At 44.4% G+C, this 21474-nt stretch overlaps 1 protein-coding gene across 3 annotated transcripts in view; it reads left to right on the top strand.

Annotated features, from left to right (window-relative positions):
- The window catches only part of PAPPA (pappalysin 1), a 234598-nt gene that overhangs the window by 45367 nt on the left and 167757 nt on the right, over positions 1-21474 (top strand). The window contains exon 1 of one of the 3 annotated variants that reach the window (XM_054221054.1): positions 5722-6124. The exons of the other annotated variants lie outside the window; for them this stretch is intronic. Within the exon in view, the coding sequence (XP_054077029.1) occupies positions 5728-6124 (397 nt within the window). The 5' untranslated portion in view covers positions 5722-5727. Of the gene's footprint in view, positions 1-5721; positions 6125-21474 lie in introns of those variants that run through there. 3 annotated transcript variants of the gene reach the window in all.

The following is a 21474-nucleotide window of genomic DNA, read 5'->3' as shown; positions in this document are numbered from 1 at the left end:
GGGGAGGGTGCTGGGAGCTCGCTCCTGCCGTGGGTGCAGAGGGGAGCCCCTCGGATGCCCCGGCGGTGTGGGGCCGGTGAGCAAGGTGCTGTGGGCACTTCTGAGACCCAGGAGGTCCTTCCTCCTCTCGGCATCTTTTGCTTTAGGCTGTGATTTTGCTGCCCCCATCAGTCTGCTGGTTTAGGAACCTGCCTCCTTTGCCTGCGCGGTGCTCTCCCAGACTGGGACGTGGCCCTGCAGAAGTGAGGGGTAAAGGGCCTGGCCCCGGAGTCACCCCGAGGGACCCACCAGGGCTGCTCACAATAAGCCTTGTCCGTCCTCACGTCTGTGTCTTTGGTCCCAGGAAGGTGACCTGGGAGTGGTGGCTGGCACCACATAGGTGAGGTCCGTGGTTGTTCTTCTCTTCATGCCTGAGCAAGGATTTCATCTGGGCAGTCCATCCCAAACACCTGGAATTACAGTATACAGTCCAAATTAAAATGGACCCACTGAATTAATCAGCATTTACATGGTTTAATTGAAAGGGAAGAATGTGTCCAATTGCTTACATCACCTACCATGTCTTTTTGCTCTCACTAGTGTCGTAGAACAGAGATTATTGCCCCACCCCCAAGAATGTATTTCAAGAATGTGGTGAAAAATACAAAGAATATCTAACTTTTCTGGAAATATGATATTTCATGAGGGAAATTTGGAGGATAAAGTAACAGAATTCCAGGCGAACAGGCATCAGTATTGTTAGGAAATACAGCTCTCTGCAGGGCAAAAAAAAATGGTATGCCAGGTTTAAATAGGAATTTATAGCACTGACTGCAAATTACCTTATAAAATTACTGATACCTTCATAAAGTCATCAATTATATGTTTAGTCTTGATTGTCATTTATTGCACTTCTTAATTGTTCAGTAAACTTTTCTGGATTAAATGGTGTATTTCAAATTGACATGAAGCTGTTTTATTGATGTAAATTAACATAGTGTGTGTTTTACATATGGGACAACTGGGGGACCAGCAGTAGAAGAGTCTCTAATCCACTAATAAAGGCAATGTAGCGCTGGTGTTCTGATTTCTGCTCGAGTTAGCGGAGCTGTATGGAATTAGGAGCATGCAGGCAATAGTTACAAGATTGTTATTGTATGGAGTGCGACAGTAAAGGCAGCACACAGACTTTTAATCGTTGGTCCTTTTTCAATTAGGAGGAGGGAGGACAGAGAGAGAAAATCTTTAAAAAACTGGCGAATTTACGCTGAGTCCCAATTAGGTCTTGTGTTAAATCTTTTCCAAGGCAGAACATGTTTGACATTTTTTTTATTGCTGGTTTTTCAGTTATTAGCATTTCTGCGTTTTCTTGGGCTCACGAGGAGCTGTAGCCATGTTCCACCCAACACAACCCCTGTCTCGCCATCGTGACACCGAGCGAGTGGCTCTATCTGTCTCCTACGAGGCGCTGGACTTTATGGGATTCGCAACCCAGAATGCCCAAATCCCTTTTGCTTTGAAGCTATTCTCGGCTCTTTGGGTTTCATTCCTCACTATTCTGTGGGGGCAGCGTGATTCCTATCATACCATTGTTGATTGCATAAAATATTCCCTGAATCCAACACGTTGCATTAAAATCTGGTGTCTGGGCCCTGTCTGATTCTGAACAGAGTAGCTGTTGGATTGCGTTTCCGCGATCCTCAACCCAAGCCAAGCTGGGAGAGACTTGATTGGGATATCGGTGAGGGGTAAAAACCATGCAAACCTCTGCTGTGATTGATGGAGTTGTGCACAGTGAGGACAAATATGTACAAATACTTGCCCAAAATAGTAGGGCCTCAATTCAGCTGTAACTGGCAGACTTTTCAGCTCGACTTTCAAGAAACATTGTTTTTAATTGACCTTCATGTGAGTAATTTGAAGAGCCAACGCTGCTTTTCACAAGGAAAGTTTCAAGTGGTGGAATCTCCCATCGTATGTAAAATTAGTAAATTTACTATACCATGAGTGATTAAACCTGGCCCCCAGGGAGCCAAAAATAATGCTGTGTGACTTCCTTGCCTAATTAACACAGAACAAATGTGAAAATGTGTACATTACAGTAAATTGTGTGCTAATTGGCCTTAGAGAAATACTGAATATGAGGAAGAAATGGGCATATAATTTCAAACATATTTGAGAGGTTTTGCAGACTGCTTGCAAATAGCAGAAAAAAAAAAAGTCAAAATTTGACAAAACCATTATTTGTTATGATTTATTCACTCAGCTCTAGTCTTGAACCTGGGAGTTATTGGCAGCTTCAGCGAAGATTCCTGCTGAGTATTTCTCCTTATAATGACTGCATACAGCATGTAGCTCAGTGCTATTTTTTTGGCATAATATCATAAATATCTATTTTAATTCTTGTCTCTATATGTGTATCTAGGGTTTGGTGCTTTTTTTCCTTTTTCTTGTGAAAATACCTCTCGATGCAGGACAATATCCTGCTCCCTTTACTTAGGAGAATACTCCACTCGAGTTCAACAGGAGGATTATTCTCCTTGGGTAGAACCCCCCTGCCAGAAGGCCCGTACATCACTTAAGTACTGGCTTAAGCGGAGAATAAATGTCCATCTGTGCAGGGTAGAATTTCATCTGTTGTCAGGGAAGTTAGATCTGACCCACAGACTTAAGGAATCCCAGATTTACTCACTATTCCTAAAATCACATCTCTTCCACTCTCTGTTCTTTGTCACTCAGGACTTTATGTATCACGTTTTCTTTATGCTTTTGCTATGTCTTAGAAAGAAAACTGATTGAGAATGTAATGCGTGGTCAGGAGGTAAAGTCCATCTTTCCATGCTTTCTTCTGTCTTCCATGAGCACAGAAAGCTGAGCTTTGGGTTTTTCCTTTCTAGCAAGAATACCTCAGAACTTGTTACTGGAGTTGCAGTCTGATGCATCGAAGGGTTGCGTTTTGGTCACAGTGAAACCCTTTCTTTTGCCAGTAATATCGTAAGAGAGAGAAGGTCAAATGTGTTCAAAATGAGATGGTGCAGTGCCATCAAATTGAAATAGTTCAATAATTTTCTTTGATGATTTCAGCCAAATCATAATGTCCCTAAGAAACATTGTGATTTCACAGAATTAGCTTTTTCCCCTGGAAAAACTGGAACCCGCATTATTTAAGTTAAAGAGCCTGCTCTTCCAGACTCGACGTGGGCAAAGTTCCCGGGGACTTTGGGGGAGTTGTCAAGTGGCGAAAGCAGTGTCCCCGGCAGTGGGACTCTTCCTGGCTTAGCTCTTATTTGAAGTTGAACAGATTCCTTATAGATTTTTGAATTTTTTGTTTGATTTGCATTGTCCTCTATGTGTTAAATTAGAATAGTGAAGTGCAGTGCTGTAGCTCTTGATCTTACATTGTTTCCGCCAAGCAGGCACAGACATGTAAGTGTCCTTTTTGAGTCCCTCTGTGTTCTTCGGGACATTTATGGGAGTTTATACCGTGGTATAGTTTGTTTCCTAACTAACAGTTTCCTCTTGGTTGTTGAGAAGCTTAATTGCTTTGAGGTCTTCTATTAAAAACTTTGTAGATGTTGCCAGTATTTTGTGTCTTTCTTGTGAGTGGAGCTGGTGCGGAGGGACGGGCTGGTTGGTTGGAGAGGGGCAACTGTAGTTCTTGTGGACTTCTGGTGGGACTTCGGGGATATATCCAACATCTCTGAAAATGCCAATTGTACATTCTTGAGTGTTTGCAGATTAGTAAGAAACTGGAAAAATATCTCTTGGAAGCCTTGCAAGTGTGCAACAACTCTGTCTCATTGAAAAATTTACTTTCATTGATTTTATCATGTGTATTCTAAGCGTAAGTAGCCTTAACACACTCATACTAACAGGGTAATCTGCAAAAGCAGAAAGATTACAGTCCCAGGAAAACTTGCTTGCTTGATTGCTGTTAAAAGTTCATAGGAAAGTAAGGTGTGACAGTCGTTAATTTTGAGGTGGAAGAAGAGGATGCTGTGGGTTACTGGGTTTGTGACTGAATTTGGTGGCATTTAACTTGGTTCTACTGGACTTCTTCCGAGTGGAATAGTGGCCTGGAGATTCAGAGTGTGCTACTGCTAAGTCATTTCCACTTATTAAGTACTTAGAAAAATCCTTTTTGTTGCCATCAGGGGGAGCTTTTGAGATCTTTCAAGAGTGAAAAAAAAATATTAAAAAAAAAAAAAAGAAAGGAGAAAAAAAGGAAACGTCCCAGCTCAGAAACAGAGATCTACAAACCAGCAAGCAGCCAGAATCTTACCTGTGGCTACAACTAAGCCAAGGAGACCAGGAGAGCTGAATTCCTTAGACTGAAAAATTAGCAATATTGAGAGAGGATTTTTTGACTCAATCCACCAATAAAATTAACAAATTTTTTTTAATTATTATTTCAAAAAAAACCAGGAGTCTTTGGAGCATTCAAAAGCCAAATCCTGCTCTGTTGCTACAGCTTCTGGAAGGCAAATGCTCTTCAAAAAGCTTCTCTCCTTTTAGCTCCTGATGATTCGATGGGGACCTTTGATGCAACATTTGGATTAGCTGCACACAACTGCACTGAGGGGGACCACAAAAGGGGGAGCCTGGCTGATTGCATAACTTTAAGAAAATAATAAGAGGAAAAGAAAGAATTAGAAAAAGAGAGAGAGAGTGAAAAAGAGAGAAAGAAAGAAAGCAAGCAATTAAAAAAATATCTGAGACTCAAGTTTCAAGACTCTTTATGTGCTGCAGAGGAGCATAAGGTTTACCAGCAAAGTGCAACGGGGAGTCTGAGAGGAGAAATAGCTTTCTCTTTTGCCAAGAAAAAAAATAGGAATGTGTGTTTTGGACTGGACTAAGAAAGAAAGCTGGGGAGATTGCAAAAAGGGGGGTGCAGGATTTTTGTCACATTGATCCATTCATCTTGATTGTCTTTAAAAAATAAATAAGAGGGGGGGAAAGTGATAGGGGGAAAGCGGAAGAGAGGAAAAGAAGGGGGAAAAAGAAAACAGCAAAAGTGTTTGAACCTCTGGAGCTATCTGCTCCTTCAAGCTGATTGATTAGTCATGATCCCTGCAGTTTTAATGGGAATCATTCAATTGGGAAGGTGGAGCACCCTAGAGTAGATTAGCATATTCTTGTTTACTCATCTTCTGAGGGGCTTTTTCTCTTTTCTTTCATTTTGTGGAGAAGAAGGGAGGGGGGGAGGTTGGGGGGAAGGAGGGGGTTGTGGCTTATGTTATAAAGGAGGCCAAAAAAATAAATAGATTAGAGCATCTTTTGGGGGGAGGGAAATCAGTGGGTCTTAGTCTTGGAGAAAGCTGGGGGGGGGGTTGTTTTGTTTTTTTGTTTTGTTTTGTGTGTGTGAGAGAGAGTGTGTGTGTGTTTTTTTTAAGAAGAAAAAAATAAAGGGAAGAAAATCCAGCAGAGAAAAGAAGAGAGAGAGGAATTCCAGCTGTGGAGGAATAGAGGAGAAGAAGACAGATAGAGGAGGAAGAACAGAGAAATACATTTCAACCAAGAAGGAGTTTTGATTTATTTTATTTTTATTTGTTTTAAGGAAAAAAAAATCTATAAGCAGGAAAAAGAAAGAAAGAAAAAGAAAAAAAGAAAAGAAAAAGCAACTGAGAAGGGTTATAAAAAGAGCAAATACCAAGAAGGGTGAACAAGAGAAGAAAGTCAAGGCAAGGAGGAGCCCAAAGCTGGCAGATCGGGAGGATTTGCAGGGGAGAAGGGGGGGGAAGATTGGAAATGCAGCTCTGGAGTTTGCTGCTGCCTCTTGCGCTTCTCTGTACAGCCCTAGCCAGTGGACCCGAATGTGGGATGGACGAGCGCTCCCGCAGGGCAAGAAGGGACACCAGGCACAGCCGCCAGCTCCGCTACACGGCCCCGGGCACCTGTGCCACCAGGTTAGCCCGAGGAAGGCGCTCCACTGCTGGGCTGGAGCCTGGGCATGTCCCCCGCAGGAGGCAACAGCGGGAGGTAAAGGACGAAGAGGAGTCCCTTACCCCGAGCAGGGCGCTCTATTTCAGTGGACAAGGTGATCAGCTGCGGCTGAAGGCAGATATTGAGCTGCCCCGAGATGCCTTCACTTTGCAAGTGTGGCTGAAAGCTGAAGGAGGACAGAGATCTCCGGCTGTCATTGCAGGTAGGTAGTTCGGCGTGCCTGTGGCTGCAGCATCCCTTTTACGTTTCGGGAGCCGGCAGAACAGCCAGCTGTAGGCGTGCGTGTGTATAGGAGATGTGTGTGTACATTTAAATGTGCGTGTGTGCCTTGCAACGTACGTATGTATGTGAGTGCATGTGGAAACATGCTGGGGTGCGTTTATTATATATATATTTGGTGAAATGCCGGAGCTCGGCAAACTGGCTGAAAGTATATGCTCGCAGAAAAAGTTATGTAAACTTTTGCATAGGGAAATGGCAGTATCCTGGGGAGTTTCTTGATTTCTGTGTGTAAGGATTAAGGTGCAGATAGGAGAGAGAGCTCTTATGGTGGGTTTTTACTTAGTTTTCAGGTTGGAAAACTGTAGACAGAGTGTTTGAAAGTAGCTTGTATGTATGTATGAAAACAAATGCATGTGTCTAGTGTGTGGCTGCAAAGAAATGCATATCTAAGGTCCTTATGTGATTTCCTTAGTTTTATTAGCTTTTTAGTGTACTTCACTGGTACCTTTTTAGATGCAATGTTAGCATGTGGTTTCCAAAAAGCTATAAAGGAACTTTTGGCTATTGTGAAACCTCAAATGAATCAAATGAGTTTATAAAGTTCCCAACCCCTCGACACTCGTCGAGGGCTGCGACTAGCACTGCAGCTAGAGGATGTGCTGAGTATTTTTGTCTCCCCTTAGCAATGGCAAGTGTAACACAAATGATTGTAAGGTCAAATAGCCCTATAAAATCATTTAGTACTCAAAGCAGCTACCAGTCTAAGCTGTCTGAGCTGAACAATAATGAGGAATATTGCACTTTTCTTATTTAAATTTTATGAGCCCATCATGAATTTGGGTCCTTTTCCCTGCGTTCGCTCCCTCTCCCCCTCCCTCCTGCCACCTCCCGCCCTCTCCCCGCTTTAGTGATAAAGTGCAGCAAAGTTGTCGTGAAATCGGATACTTTTCGGAGGGTTACAAACCCTTATAAATGTCGCCACATCCATCTTTGCTCTGAAGGAAGTCATAGAAAATGGAAATGCCCTTAAAAAAAAAAAAAAAAAGAAAACAAGTCAGAAAGAGAAGGGGGGGGGGGAGAGGAAGACATGTTTTACAGTTCTTTTGGCAAGGAGATTCCCTGAAAGTACAAAGTTTCCATGTCCTAGGATGCCTTAAAGAGACAGGGAGGATTTCCCCTTTCCCTTTAACTGGAGTCACTTCCCACCAGAAGGCAGCGGCTGCTGGTGCCGGTGGTTTGGTGGCTGCTCCCCCAGCCCAGCTCGCCTCTCCCTGCCACCCCCGTCTCCTCCAGCCCCGCTGCCCCGTCCCCGTGCCACTGTCCTCTCCCGGGAAAGTTGCTTTGTCCTAAGGAAAACAAAAACCGAGATGAAACTCGGCAGTGCGTTTCCTTAACTTTCCCCAATCCCAGCTGCTCTGCTGGCTCGCGAGGAGGGGGACGTGGGGTGTGTGTGGCTGCGGGGTGGGCAGGAGATGCCGGGCATGGGCTGGTCCCTTGTGCCTTCAGTAGGATGGGCAGATGAGTTGATTTCATAGGTGAAATAGATTATTACTTGCTTTGTTTCCCCTGGCTTTCTCATACTCCACTCTCCTGGTTCCCAATCTGAACTTAAACCTCAGGGCTCAAAGTGCTTCCCTTTCAAGTTAGGAAGGGTAGAATTTGGGTTTACACCGACCTCATCAGTGGCAAAACACCATCGGTGTGTTTTTTAATGTGTTTAATCCAACACCTAAGACCCCGTGTTTGCCTTTGGTGCAAATATCTCTCATTCACACAATAGGGAACCTCTACAAACACACACAAAGATCATTTGTAGTAAAATACTTTAATTGGATGGGGGAGGTTGGGTTGTTGCCTGTATGAAACACTTGACCCATTTTATGCATGGAAATAACATTCCACTGTGAAAAATGAAAAGAAATGCCCCAGTTTAGCACCGTAGAGCTTGCAGCTCAGCTCGGGAGGACTTTGTGATTTTTATTTTATTTTTCAGCTCCCCTTCCCCCCCTCACACGCACTCTTGAAGAGGAGCCAGGTTTGGCTCTGTGTGTAAACACCTGGAAGAGGTCCAAGAGGAACTCACTCGGAGTATCCTCCGCACACCACAGCCTCCCAGACCTGCAGCAAGCTTAGGGAGAGATTACGCTTCCCTCAATGAGGAAATCAAGGGTTCTGGCTGCCAAAACTCTTGGCTTTCTCATTTTCACTGTTTTGGGATGTGACAGACTCGGGAGCCCTGTTCTGCTGTTGAAGTTGCATCTGTAGGATCCCACTGAAATCAAGAGCCCTTCTGGGCATTTGGGGGGCCAGGGACCGGGTCAAACATGCCGACAGTGCCAGAAGTGAGTTTCTCCCCAACTTCCATCCCAGTTGCAATGTGGGAAACTGTGTGACTGTATAGATCTGAGGGAGAGGGCAAGATGGAGTGGAAGACACCTCTTTTTTGGAGTCCTCCTTGTATCTTCGTCTACTTTCTGCCCCCACCCTCTGCCTGTGTTGACTGCTCCCCTTCCATTCCCCCTTGCTGGCATGTAAGCAGTCACTGCAAGTCCTATAGGAGCCACATGTGTGCCTACAGGGGAAGCCTGTTTGTGTCTGTGAAAAATCTCATGTAGGACCCAAGTTGTTATCAGCTTCTGTGCCTGAGCCCTGATATAACGGAGCTCTTCTGCTAATCCAGGCTACAGGAGTTTCTGTTTCTGTCTGGAGCCAACTCTCCTTACGTCACCCTCTGCTGCAGTATTCAATTTGTTTTCATAAATGGCTAATTTTACAGCGCTGTTAAGTGGGTTCGTCATTGTGCCGGGCCATGCCCTGTCTCTGATGATAGGCAGCCCTTGGTGCCAGGCTCTGCCAATTTTCACGCTGGTTGGCACTGATGTTATTGCTGCCCTGTTTGACTTCACTGATATCTGTTCTGGCATTTGTCAGGGAAAGCTGTTGGGAAACTAGAAGTCTGACCCATTGATCTGTGTTACGCAAAAGCTCAGAAGCGTTTTGGGAGCTGGGCTGTGCTCCATTGGTGCGGCTCCCGCCGTGCGGCTCTCCGGCGCGGGCAGCTCTCGGCTCGTGCATACTTGCCTCCCTCCCCGGGCCGCATAGTTCTTGGACAAACACTCCGTGGATGTGCGTACCTACCACACAGCACAGTACATCCCTCTTAGAAACACACACATGCGCGCATGGTATTAATCATTCACATTTGTGCGCTTTCCCCCGTCGAGTCTTTGAATGCATCTCTAGTTGTGAAGGAAGGAGTTAAGGTCCAGACTGTAGTCGAGTTAGGTAATACACATGCCATGCAAAATAAGACGCTTCAAAGCACCGTTGGCCTTGCTTCTGTTGTAATCAAAGATATTTCAGTTCTACTGTGGAAATGCCACTCCATCCTAAGAAACAGGATCCTCCTGAGTCCCTGTCAGTGTGTTTTTCAGTATATGGCTCAGGAGCGGGATAGCTCATGTTTTCACAAGAGTGAGATGTTGACTCTTTACTGGCTGGGAGCTGAGAGGAGCGGGATGAATGATCGGCAGCGGGAGTAAGAAGGCGTGCCTGCTCTGAAGAGTGAAAGTTATTTGTGTTTTGTTTTGGTTTTTTTTCCCTTCCCGCTTTCATTCTCCTCTGTCTCTCTATTCCTCCGCCTGCCAACAGAGAGCACGATCCCAACTTAATAAAGCTTCATATGTAAGGGAGTGCCTATGTTTTCCCAACTTCAGTCCTTGGTGAACATAAAACTGCAGCAGAATCCAAAGGGAAAGAAATGCCAAAAGCAGCACAGTGGAGCTCACTTAAAGCCACAGCTCTTGCGTGTAAGAGACTGAGAAACATCTGGGTTGGGGTCCAATAATTGGGCAATTATAAAGATATGTAATTGACACTGCGTAAGTCTGTTGCCTCCACAGGGTTTAAAAATATATGTTTACTTTTGGGGGTTAATTTGGTTCCCTTCTGAAGTTTTGGAGTCTGATATTGAATTAATACACGTCTGGTAGAATCGGTGAGCTGCGTCCTGTCCTCGGAGCTGATCCTCATAGAGGATGTGTTGGGAACTTGAGGACATCTTCAATAGAGGGTTTACTCTGAGATTCACTGGCGTTAAAATGATCGGTAGATAGATATGCAGCGTTTTCTCATCTTCGACAACCTGTTGTCTTTTAATTGCATGAATTTCCTTATTTTGATCAGGAATGAAGTCCTAGAATGAAGGACTATAGAGTAAGTCAAACAGAAGCCTGCAGTTCAGTTGTTTAATTAGCGCTGGCACGTGCCAGGTCCCATGGAGATGGGCAGAGTGGGGTGACGGCTAGACCAAAGCGACAGGAGCTTGAACACCTGCCCAGATGCTCCTCCAGGGTGACGAGCCACCAATACACCATTGCTGAAGGCTACAGGTAGCTGTGTGGTTTTGGCTTCCCCGTAGATGGATTCAAATGATTAGCCACGTCATGATTACGGATCTGGATAAGGCATGACTAATAGGCCACTGAAAAAATACGGCATAGCTTGTCATTTACTAAAATTTGCATTTGAACACCACATTTCCTTCAGCCTGCAGAAGCTGGGACAAGAGTCAGAAGCTGGAAAAGAAAAAGATTTTTCTTTCCGTAAGACTTCCAATTTTAACTCGTCTTTTGACCAGGTACACACTGAAGTCAGAACAGCACAGTTAGAAGAAAGTTGTGGGGTTTTTTTCTTAAAGCACTTGCATGTAGGCTGCTCTAATTAATAAAATGGTAATAAAAGAAAGAGAGAAATTTGACTCTGTGTGTGTGAAGGATTGTAAATTTAGGTTCCTAAATGAGGTCTGGCTGTTTCCTGTAGGCACGGAGATGTGTCCCAGGCTGAGCTCACCTCTCCAATCTTTATTTCAGCCTGATTTATTTCAAGCCAGGCTCTTTCAGTTAGAAAAACTCACGTGAGGCAAAAAGCAAGCTGAGGGGATGGTGTTTGGAGAGCGAGTGGCCGTGGGGCTCTCCTCAGGGATTTGGGGAGACGTCTGGAGAAGCGCAGAGCAGAGCTGCAGCACGAGGGCCTCTGTGGTGAGGGTGAGAAGAAACCCTTGGAGAGCGTTCGCACGCTAAGCCGTCACGGAAAGACAGACCTGGTTGCTGATTCAGATGCCAGAAAGTTTTCACATCAGGTTGAAGCTGCTCTCCAGGTCCCCACGTCGCCTCTCCGCATGGCATCAGGGAACATTACAGATGGCCGCACTGAGCAGAGGTGGAGGTGCCCACTATCAGCCAAACGTGGCATAATGAGGGATGCACTTAAATCCCAAATCCCAGAGGTCTCACTGAGTGCTGGAGCAGCTGGGAGGAGTGGTGCTGGCTCCCCGGGGACCCTAACCCCAAACACCCCCACAAAGGTAGGTGCCTCTCACCTTTCTCGCGAAGACGGGACAGGTCTCCGCTTTCAAGAAGGGCCTCGGAGTCCGGTGGTGCTGCTCCCACGAGCTTGGTGTGTTCGTTAGCCTTTGCCAAGGGCGGGAGAGATCCTTGTCCGGGTGCATTCAGCAAAGAGCTGAAGCGCTGGCGGGCAGCTCCCTGGTGACTGGGCCCTGACCCCGGTGCAAGGCAGCGGGGGCACGCCAGCTGGGTGGAGCAGGGATTTTGCGTGGAGAAATGCCTCCTTTGGAGCCCAGGTCTGGCTGGGTCAGGACAGAGGTGCCAGGCTCTTCAGGTCTGTCGCAAGAGAGGTGCAGCCCCAACGCCTGCCCGAGCAGCTCTAACACAAAAATACTGCAGGACCAACGGGTTTCAGGTGCTCTCAAGACCAGGGGATTAACTGAGCGCTTTCGCGTTGGATTTCCATTGCTCGTGCTGGCCTGAGCCTGAAAAAAGAGCCAAAATATAGTGGCTTTTTTCAAAAAGACATATTGAAAAAACAAAAATAAACCCTTCTGTGACTGGGGTCAAATGAAATGTTCCCGTATAATAGTTTTGCTTCCAATTTTAGCCATTGTTTTATCAGCTCCTCTTTTCTGTTCTCTGATAGAAATCATAGGAGCAGAAGCAGAGAGGGGACCACCTGGGTTGCCCAATTCAGTCTCCTGCAGTGTCAAGGATATAACAGCAGATAATTAGTCCAAACATTCACAGAATAACCACTTTGTAGGTTCTGATATAGCACAGGCCACAGAAAATTTCCCAGTGCTCTACTATAAACCAAAGATCTTTAGCTAAGACCAAGAGTCACCACTATAATGTAAGACAGGAAAAGAGAAGGAACAGATTGACAACATCTTAAGTACCTAAAATCCAAAGCACTGGTTTAGAAAAGTGCTGACTATGAGAAAGACAAACATTTGCCGGTAAAAGATATCAGCTTTCTTATTTTCAGAAAGTTAAAAAAGAATCAGGTGTTTTGACAGTTATGAAACTTCTATTGAAATTTTAAGTTAGAATATTTGCCAAAACTGATCCTTTCCCACAGATAGTCTGTTTTGATTAATTTCCCTTTTTCCTGAGAAAAATATTTTATCAAACATTTCCCACCCTTCTCTGGTCTTAGTCTGTGTGGCAGTTCCTACGTCCCGTCACAGTAAGAATGAACGCATTTACTTTTTTATGCTTCTTACTTCTTCAAATTTTGTAGTCCAGATTATTTTGCAAATGGATCAGAAAAGTCTTCTTTGATCAAAATCCTCTACATTTTTCTCTCAACTATATCACATAGTCTAATATCATCTTTCTCTTCATTTAATCTCCTCTGTCAATACTACCAAATTTTTCATCTAATACTGTCTTTACGTGATCAGTACGTATTACTCTTTCTATTTCAAATATACAAAATCTATTGGACTTTTCTGTTTCCTAGGTTCTCAGCATTTGCTTCATGCATTGTTCTGAGCACAGAGCAATTGACTCTGCTGTCCTTTTTGTTTCTTTGTTTGTTTTTTCCCCAAAATGAGACTTCTAAAAATGAAGGTGTACCTTTCTCCTGACCTTACACTTACATTGCTCTATGGGCATTTCCCTACCTTGGGGTAGCTGACATCTGGATGTGATTCTTCGTTTTATTTCAGCTTTCCGTGGAGAAGAAATGCTTGATTGTTCTCTATTTCTGCTTGGCCCTACATTTCTCTTCATTTTCTCTGGTGTGAGCATGCATGCACATACACACACAATTTCCAAAGCACCTTTGATTTTTTTTTCCCAGATCAATAGAGCATTTAAACTCCAATGATCAAGGAAGAGCAGCTTGTTTATTTCCCCACATATTCTGACACAAGTGGCAGATCTTGTAAACTGCTTTGATTTGATGCTAGTGCCTATTATAAAGTTTACTCTCCCCAAAGCCATCCATGAAGTCAAAGTACTCTTGCTCTGAACATAAGCAGAGCAGAACTGAAAAAGGCGAGTTAAAAAGAGAACAAGAGTGAATATCTTATCCCAGAATTTTGCTTTCTACTATAGCTGTTCATAGTGATCAGAACAGTTTGCTTAGTTGAGGACTGTTCAACATCTAGAAGGCTGCCAGCACCAAGTGAGGGTGCGGTATGTATCACAGTTAAAACTGTGAACAAATATAAATACAAGTCAGATTATCCCTTGGTGAGAATGGGGCTGGATTCATGGTGTTAGCTTTACGCAGGCAGCATGGATTTGATCCTAAACCTGTTAAAGATCATGAAAAAATTCCATTGACCTTGGCTGACTCTGGCTAACACTCTGATTTCAGAGAGTCTTCTGCATCCCTCCTCTACAGCCCAGACCCTTCCATGGTCCTTGCTTTTAACATCCTTTATTTTGCTGTCCTTTCTTGCTTTGGATACAAGAGAAGAAAAATTGCGAAGCCCTAACGTCAGAGAAGTTGGCCAGGGGAAGGGGACATGTTTATTTTAGTTGTTTTTGCTATACGCCAAATCCCACTTTGGCCTCTGTCTCTTTCAACCTTTCTCTTCTATTTTTCAGTGTTAAAACTGAAAACTGTTTTGAGCGCTTACTCAAAACATGCTGTCCGGTTTTCTGTTTTGCTGGGTGATGTAAGCGTGTAACTTTCCCATCCAATCCCTCCACCCTCTCTTATCACCATCCTCGTCTCAGTTCTTTCTCTACTATCTGGTGTCCTTGATTCCCCCGTCTTTCCCTTCTTCCTGCTCCGCACAGTCGCTGGTTTCCTCCTGTGCCGTGGGTAACCCTGCGCTCGCTGTAGTTCTCCTCTTCTTTTGCCGCAGGAGGGTGGTGTCCCCTCCTTGCAGACCAAGGGTGGCCACCAGGTTGGTGGCTTCAGCCAACTCGTGTTGGAAGTGCTGTGGGAACAGAGGGTAAGCAGGCGGTGTGTTTGTGCGCTTAGTCAGGCATATGCTCATGCATATTTTCCGGGAATCACTGATATTGTTCTGTTTAATATCCATTCTAGCGGTACACAAACAAGGAGCGAGCGGTTTCTCACAAAGAGGGAGAGAGGGTGAAGTGAAACTGAGAAGCATCTGGAATTGGCCTGGTGAAGCAGCATCTGAGAGATATGATACCAGCTCATGAAAGCAAAAGAATTGCAGTGTTAGAGAAGAAAACCACTCTGTTCTTTGCTGATTAACTCCTGGGGTCTGGTAGGCTTTCCTTGAGTCTTCCTTTTGAGTGATACTTAGGGCTCTTTTATCTCTTCTCCTTCCTCCCCTCTGCTGTGTTTTTCCTCCTTTTCCTTATCTAATTTATTGTCTCTTTATTTGCTTTAAATCACTTTCCCATATGGATTTCTCTCCTCTGACCCATCTTCCCCTCCCTCGTCTGATTCCCAGGAGTCTTCTGTCGTCATGGAACTGGGAGAAGAGCAGCCCTGTTCCCGACACCGAGCATCAGCTGCAGGCTCCTTTCCTCCTTCGCTTTCCTCCTTGCCTATTCTCTGCTGTTAGTGTTGGAAGCATATTCACAAAGATCATCCATTGGATTGGGGAAAGAGATCTTATCGCCATTATTTTGTTTGTTTTATTTAAGACGGGGAAAGAAATGGAAAGGAAAGGCCTTCACTGTTACCAGTGTTACTGAGTTTTGAATGTAGGGGTTTTTTTTTCTCCTGTTCTAATATATCCTAGTACGGTTATTTTTGTTTATCATTGCAGTAAGATTGCGGTTTTTCTAGTCCTGATAACTGCCTCAAAACATCCTGCTGATGGTGGTGATAAGTTTCTCAGGCGTGAGAGAACATTGCCCTTAAAATCGGGGAAACTGAGGAATGGAGGGATGCTCAAAATTTGGCAGTGTGTTGGTGACAGAGCTAGAAACAAATCCCAGCAGGCTTGGCCTTTTGTTAAACTCTTGGGTTTTTTTAGGGGCGATGATAGTTATTCCTCAGCCGGGGTTGTTTTCCATGTGAAGTCAGCACACCCTAATTCCTCTAGGATGTTTCCTTGGAGCTGCTGACGGTTCTTCGCTGGCTAATTGTTGTACTGAGCTGATGGTGGTTATGAAGCCTTTCACCTGGTGTCACACTCTCGAAAGCACTGGCAATACGGGGGATGGGTGAAGAAGGCAGCTGGCACTTGTGACATGAGCTCTTTGGAGATGGCAGAAAGTCAGATGGTCTGGAATTAATATCTCTGACCTAGAGATGCTGCTGAGGTTTGAATCAGCATGAATTATTGTATTTCTCAATTGGAACAGCGTATGCAGCCCATAATGGGAGAGAAAAGCAAATATCACTGAAGCCCCTTAGTTCAGAGTGCTCTTATTTAAATTCAAATACTTTGATATTTTTGATACGTCTGCACATTGATTAATATATTGACTTGCTGAAACAGCTTGTAAAATATGTAAGTTGTAACTGCTAAGCGTGTTCCTAGGAAATGCTGAAAATCTGTCTCTGGATATCTCAGGTTATTAATTAAGGGCAAAAAGAACTCATTTCCCCTATAGTTAAATACGGAGCAGGTGAGTGGTTGCAGAAGGGGCTCTGCGCACAGCATGTTGGTGCCCCAGGCTGTTGTGGGGAGGGATCATCATCTAGTGCACGCTCCATGGCTAAACAACCCGTGTTTCTGTCGGGAGCATCACCAGGGAGGCTGTACATCGTACAATCCACGCAATTTTGTTCTCAATTCAGCAGCATCTGTGCTTGTACAGACTGAGGTGCTAAGGCTGAAATCTGGAGCTCGCATTACTACTGTCTTACATCGCATCTGTCCTGCGGATAAACAGAGCAGCCTCTCTGAGGTCAGAACAGCACCTTTCACCAGTGATAATTTAATGGGAATTATTTTCAGCGTAAACTAGGCAAGAATTGGAAGCCTCCTGTGCTGTAGCTCATGAATGGAGATGTTCAGGGAGAAAAGGAGTACTGGGAGAAAAAGCAAATGTTAACTAAATGCATTACGCACGCGATTTTGAAACATGTACTTGGCAGGGGGAAGGGCGAGCAGTACAAGCCAGATTCTGCTGTTGAACACATCAATGTAAACCTAGAGTAACTCCTTTGGAGAGGAAATCAGGGGGGCTGCTCCAGACCGATGAACATGTCGAATCTGAGGCAGGGACAGAGTGTGGAATGGGGAAAATGAACCAGCTGAGAAGTGGATGTCATGGAGAACAACCTCCAACCACCGTCACTGCTGTCGATGGTTTAATTTGGGTGTGGAATGGTTATGGTGATGCAGTGGGAAACATTTGTACAATGTGGGGTTGTTTTTACTTTTTGGAGCATTTTCTGCGTATACCTATCGTAATCCCTCTAGACTGTGAAATTAGGCCATATACCGTTTTTACAGTGAGCCCTTTGTGTTTCTGCAACAAACACTTCTGAACTCTGCTCTCCAGCCTTGTGGCCCCAAACTCCTTCACCCCCTCGTGTACCGTCCCATCTCCAGCAATAATATCCCCTCCTCTGTTTGTAAACAAACACCCTCAGAGGAAGTTCAGAGGAAGAAAAGTTAGTTAATGAAAATCAACCATGCGCTCAGGTCCAGGCGGTGGGTTGGAGCCAGCAGGGTTGCTGGATGTTTCCTACTCTGCATCTGCTTGTAGGAGTTTTCTTTGATGAGATGTCTGCCTGTCTGTCTAACTGCGCGTCTTTCTCTTCTTTTCCCTTCGTCACGGAAAATATGAAAAAAGAGGGAGTAAAAGTATAGCCTCAATTTGCTTTAAAATCGGTATGGACAGTATTCGGGAACCCTGAGCGGGGAGGCTAGCTGCAGTGAACTTGTAGAATTTCTTCTTGATTAATCCACTGATTTTTGTCTTTTTTTTTCTTTTTTTTTTTTTTTTTTTTAAAAACACTGAAATCTAGATTCTGGCTCCTGGCAAAACTGTTGCTCTCGAGTTGCGCAAAAGCTGTAAGAGGACTAAAATAGCCCAAAGGATAATTGTCCTACTGTAGTCTGAGCACGAGGCTGATACAACTGGTGTTGCACATCACCCTCACAGAACCACCACCTTAAGGAGATAGGAGTGAACAGGACCCAAGGAAGCAGATAACACAGGGCTTTGTGGTCACCATGAGCTCTGAAGCAAGGGACAGATTGGCATGGTAATGGTGCTGTCACCTGAAAAGCACAAAATGCTTTAACTTGCTCCAGAGGTCCCCCAAACCCCTTACAGCATGGGGGAACCCAGGAAATGGCCCATTTTCTTGTGGCTGCTCCGAGGTTGTACCTTTAGTACTGCACCTTGGTGGTCTCAGATGGGAGGTGAGGGAATTATGTGTTTGTTCCCTTACGGGAGACACTGGGATTGTCTTAAAGCCTTTCTGGCTATTCGAAATGCATGGGTAAGATCATCAAATAAAGAAAAGCTCTGGGAGCGAGGGTCAGGGCTGTGGTTTCCCACTTGCGCGGAGTTGTGGTATGAATGCAGTGCTGGTGTCACCCTCCCAGGTTCTCCCCCTCTTCCATAAGGAGTGTCTTTGGAAATTGGGAATAAGGGAGTTTTTACAGATATGATAGATGTGAAAGTTGTGGCCACGCTTCCAGTTCTAAGAGCCTTGAAGGTTTAGATGTATTACAAAAGGTTTCCAGTGCTGGCAGAATCTCCGTACCTTAAAATGGGATGGTTTAAAATAGTCTTATCTGTTGCTTTTTGTTGAAAGAGCAGTTTCTCTTATTGTACAAATATTTTCTGGCATGTAATTAATTGCCTTATCTGTAAGACTATTCCGGTGTGGTCTCTCCACCTCCCACCCCAACGAGGGAGAAAGACAATCAGAAATGAGCATTTTATATTGCAGCATGGACAACGTTTATCAGTTGTTGCACAATCCCTTTGCTTGTGAACAGATTAAATAAAGGGGCAGAAGTGGACCTGATTTATACTGGTGTGAGCTTCCTCCAAGAATTTCAGGGTGTAACTGTCAACAGTTTCTCCTAGGAGGAAAGTTGAGCGATTCATTCTTGCCCTTTGAAGAGCTCAGAATTAATGAAGAGCAGAGTATCTTCTGCTCGTCTTTGCACCGGGAAAGACTGGAATTCCCCAAAGTCCTCTTGCTAGAGATGGTTTAATCAAACAGACTGTTTACACTGTGTGTCTCACCAGAGGCAATGCTCAAACAGGGGTGGTCTTCAGCTATATGCTGTCATACTAGGGGTTTATTTTATTGTATTTTAAACATCAGCATACCACCAGTTTTACTGGGAAATGGCCGTATCCAAACACCTGCAGGCTCTGTGGAACAGGCCAGAGAGGGAAGCAACAGCAACTGCATCTCACGGAGGCAAAATGATACTGCGAGGAGCCCGGGTTTCTTCTCCCAAGGTTTCTGCAGGGTTGGGATTTGGCAGCAAAGGTGGGCCAGGAGCACGTGCACTCGCGGAGGCACCTTGCAGCAGTAGGAGGCTGAGCACCGCACCAAACTCTTCCTTCTGCCTCGGGTGCTGATGGCAGAGGCAGAGAGGCAAAGGGCCTTTCTGCACCAACCATGTGTTTTGTGTCACACTGTGATGGCCAAACTGTTTTGGTGAATGTCCCCTCTAACAGTTTCTGTGCTCTAATACTTGAGAAGGCACTAAATGAAATGAGAGCTTTGTATTTCATGAGAGAGACGGAAGAAGGAAATGAGATTAGAATAGCTACCATCACCCATCTCTCACCTCCTCTCCCTCAGGGTGAGTGTCCCTTGCACCTATATCAAGAAACCAATGCTTTATTGCACATCTGTATGTCTGAAATGGGCCATAAATCTTGAGTCAGGATCTAAACTTGTGTTCAGATACATTTTTTTAAAAAGTATTTTGGTATCTTCTGGAAGTGATGTATTTCCGCTCCCCATGCAGAGGATCTTCTGCGCATCATTGAGGAGGATGCACGTAAGTAGACAGTGCGGCCAACATTCTTCCAAACCCAAGCAATCCAACCAGCTGTTCAGCAGGGATGTTATTTATTGAGAATTGTCAATGTGTTCAACACATGGTCTCCTTTGCACTGACGAGCTTGCAGCCTGGCTTTTATGGGGTTTCTCTGACACTTGTCAAACACTGGTGACAGGGCAAGCTTGACGAGGCACACGTTTTTATGTGAAAATTATTATAGAAGGGCATTGCAACATGATGTTCTGTAAGAAAAGGAGGGACAGAGACCAGTTGTCAGCGAAGAAAACAGAGGCAGTTGCAAAGGGTAGAGGTTTCTTTTTGGCTGGTGGTTTCGGGAAGAGAACTGAGATTTCCTCCAGTGATAAATTAGATGCTTTGGGAGAAAGAAAGTGTGTTTGTTTCAGCAGCGATGAAACTGCTGTGTGAGAGAGACGCAGGCTCCCTCTTCTGCTAATTCAAGCTGCTTGTTTTGTGTCAGAATGGTTGGAGGTGCACAGGTTGCTCTGGGATTTTAGTTCCTACTTTGCAATTGCTCTGAGGTGCCTTCAGCTCTGTCCTTTCCATCTCTGAAGGTGGGATAATGGTTCTCGGCAGCCCTTAGAGAGAAGCTGTTTGTGAGGATGAGTTAATAACATCAGTGCAGCGCTTTGATCGTGTACAATGCTGTAAATGGCAAATGCCACTCCATGGTACCAAAATGCTCATCCGAGAAGTCCCGTTGGCCAGGGTCGCGCTAGGTCCCTGCAGCGCTGTGCTGCCATAAAGAGAAGACTGAGGTTGTGGAATGCCAGAGACAAAAAGACAGAGCTATATCTTGCCAATCTCATACTTATTTATCTGTCCCATCTTTTTTTTCTTGACTTGTGTAAGCTCGTATTCATGAGTATCACAGGTATTTATTTTCCCCTACTGAAAAACAGAGCTGTTGCCTGAACAGTGTGACTCTGGCCACATTCCCTCCTATTCAGCACAATGCAATCTTGGCTCTTTAGTAGTTAATATTTTCTGTCAACAACCTGCAAGAAAACATAAAATCAGTGCTGATAAAATTTGCAGATGTTGCAGAGTTCAGGGAGTGGTAAACAATGACCAAAACAGGACTCTCATTTGGGTGTTTTCAAAAATTGAGAACATGCAAACAGTACGCATTTAGAATAAAGCCAAATGTGAAGTCATACATATAGAAAGACGGACGGCAGATCATACATAAAGGATGGATAGTGGGGGAAGGGTCGTTCACCTGGAAGCTGAATGTGTAGGAGTGACTGCGTGTTGGAATAGATAAAGCGTGTAAATGGGAGCTGCCAATGTGATGCTGTGGCCAAAGGTTTAGAGTCATCGTTGGCTATGTAAACAAGGAAGCATTGAAGAGGACTGGGGAGGTTGTGTTATCCTTGTATTGACACTGGAGTAGCTGCTGCTGAAGTACTTTGTCTAGTTCTGGTGTCCACAGTTTAAGAAGGATGTTGTATGAAAGCAGATTTAGAGAGAAAAACAAAAATTAACCATGACAATAATTATAGGATTTGTAACAAGTCTTAAAGTATTTGACTCGAGGAGATTAAGAGGTGACTTGATCATCATGATCTTTAAGTATATGCTTGGGGAATATTAATCTGATAATTGGAGGTTGGAAATCTAATAATAGAGGATATGAATAAATCCAATGGCTTCACGTGGAGACTAAACAACTTCAGAACGGAGACAAAATGCAGTATTTTAGCCTTAAGAGTAGTCAATCATTGAAAAACCTTTCTGAGCAGAATGGTGGAATATCTGTCACCATAACTTTCGAATTAAAATTCAGTGGTTTTCCAGATTACAAGTTCTTTAAAGAGGAGTTAATTCAGCCCTCACCCATATTGTGTCTGCTTCTAATGTCAGATTATTCTGGGGTTTTCAGCTATTACTGCAAAGATAATTGAAGCCCATAGTAAAGCACAGGTAGCACTAGGATGCTAATTTCAAATAGTTTAATTTTTCAGTATTTCTATGGATTATCCTTGACACTGGTAGGATATTTCTAATCACCATAATATTCCCAGCTCTTTGTAGGGTCTTCTGGGCATCACTATAGCTGAATTGTCAGGCTCAGT

Source organism: Rissa tridactyla, chromosome 14 (genome assembly GCF_028500815.1).
Source record: "Rissa tridactyla isolate bRisTri1 chromosome 14, bRisTri1.patW.cur.20221130, whole genome shotgun sequence".
NCBI lineage: Eukaryota > Metazoa > Chordata > Aves > Charadriiformes > Laridae > Rissa > Rissa tridactyla.
This window is presented reverse-complemented; position numbering and strand designations above follow the sequence as displayed.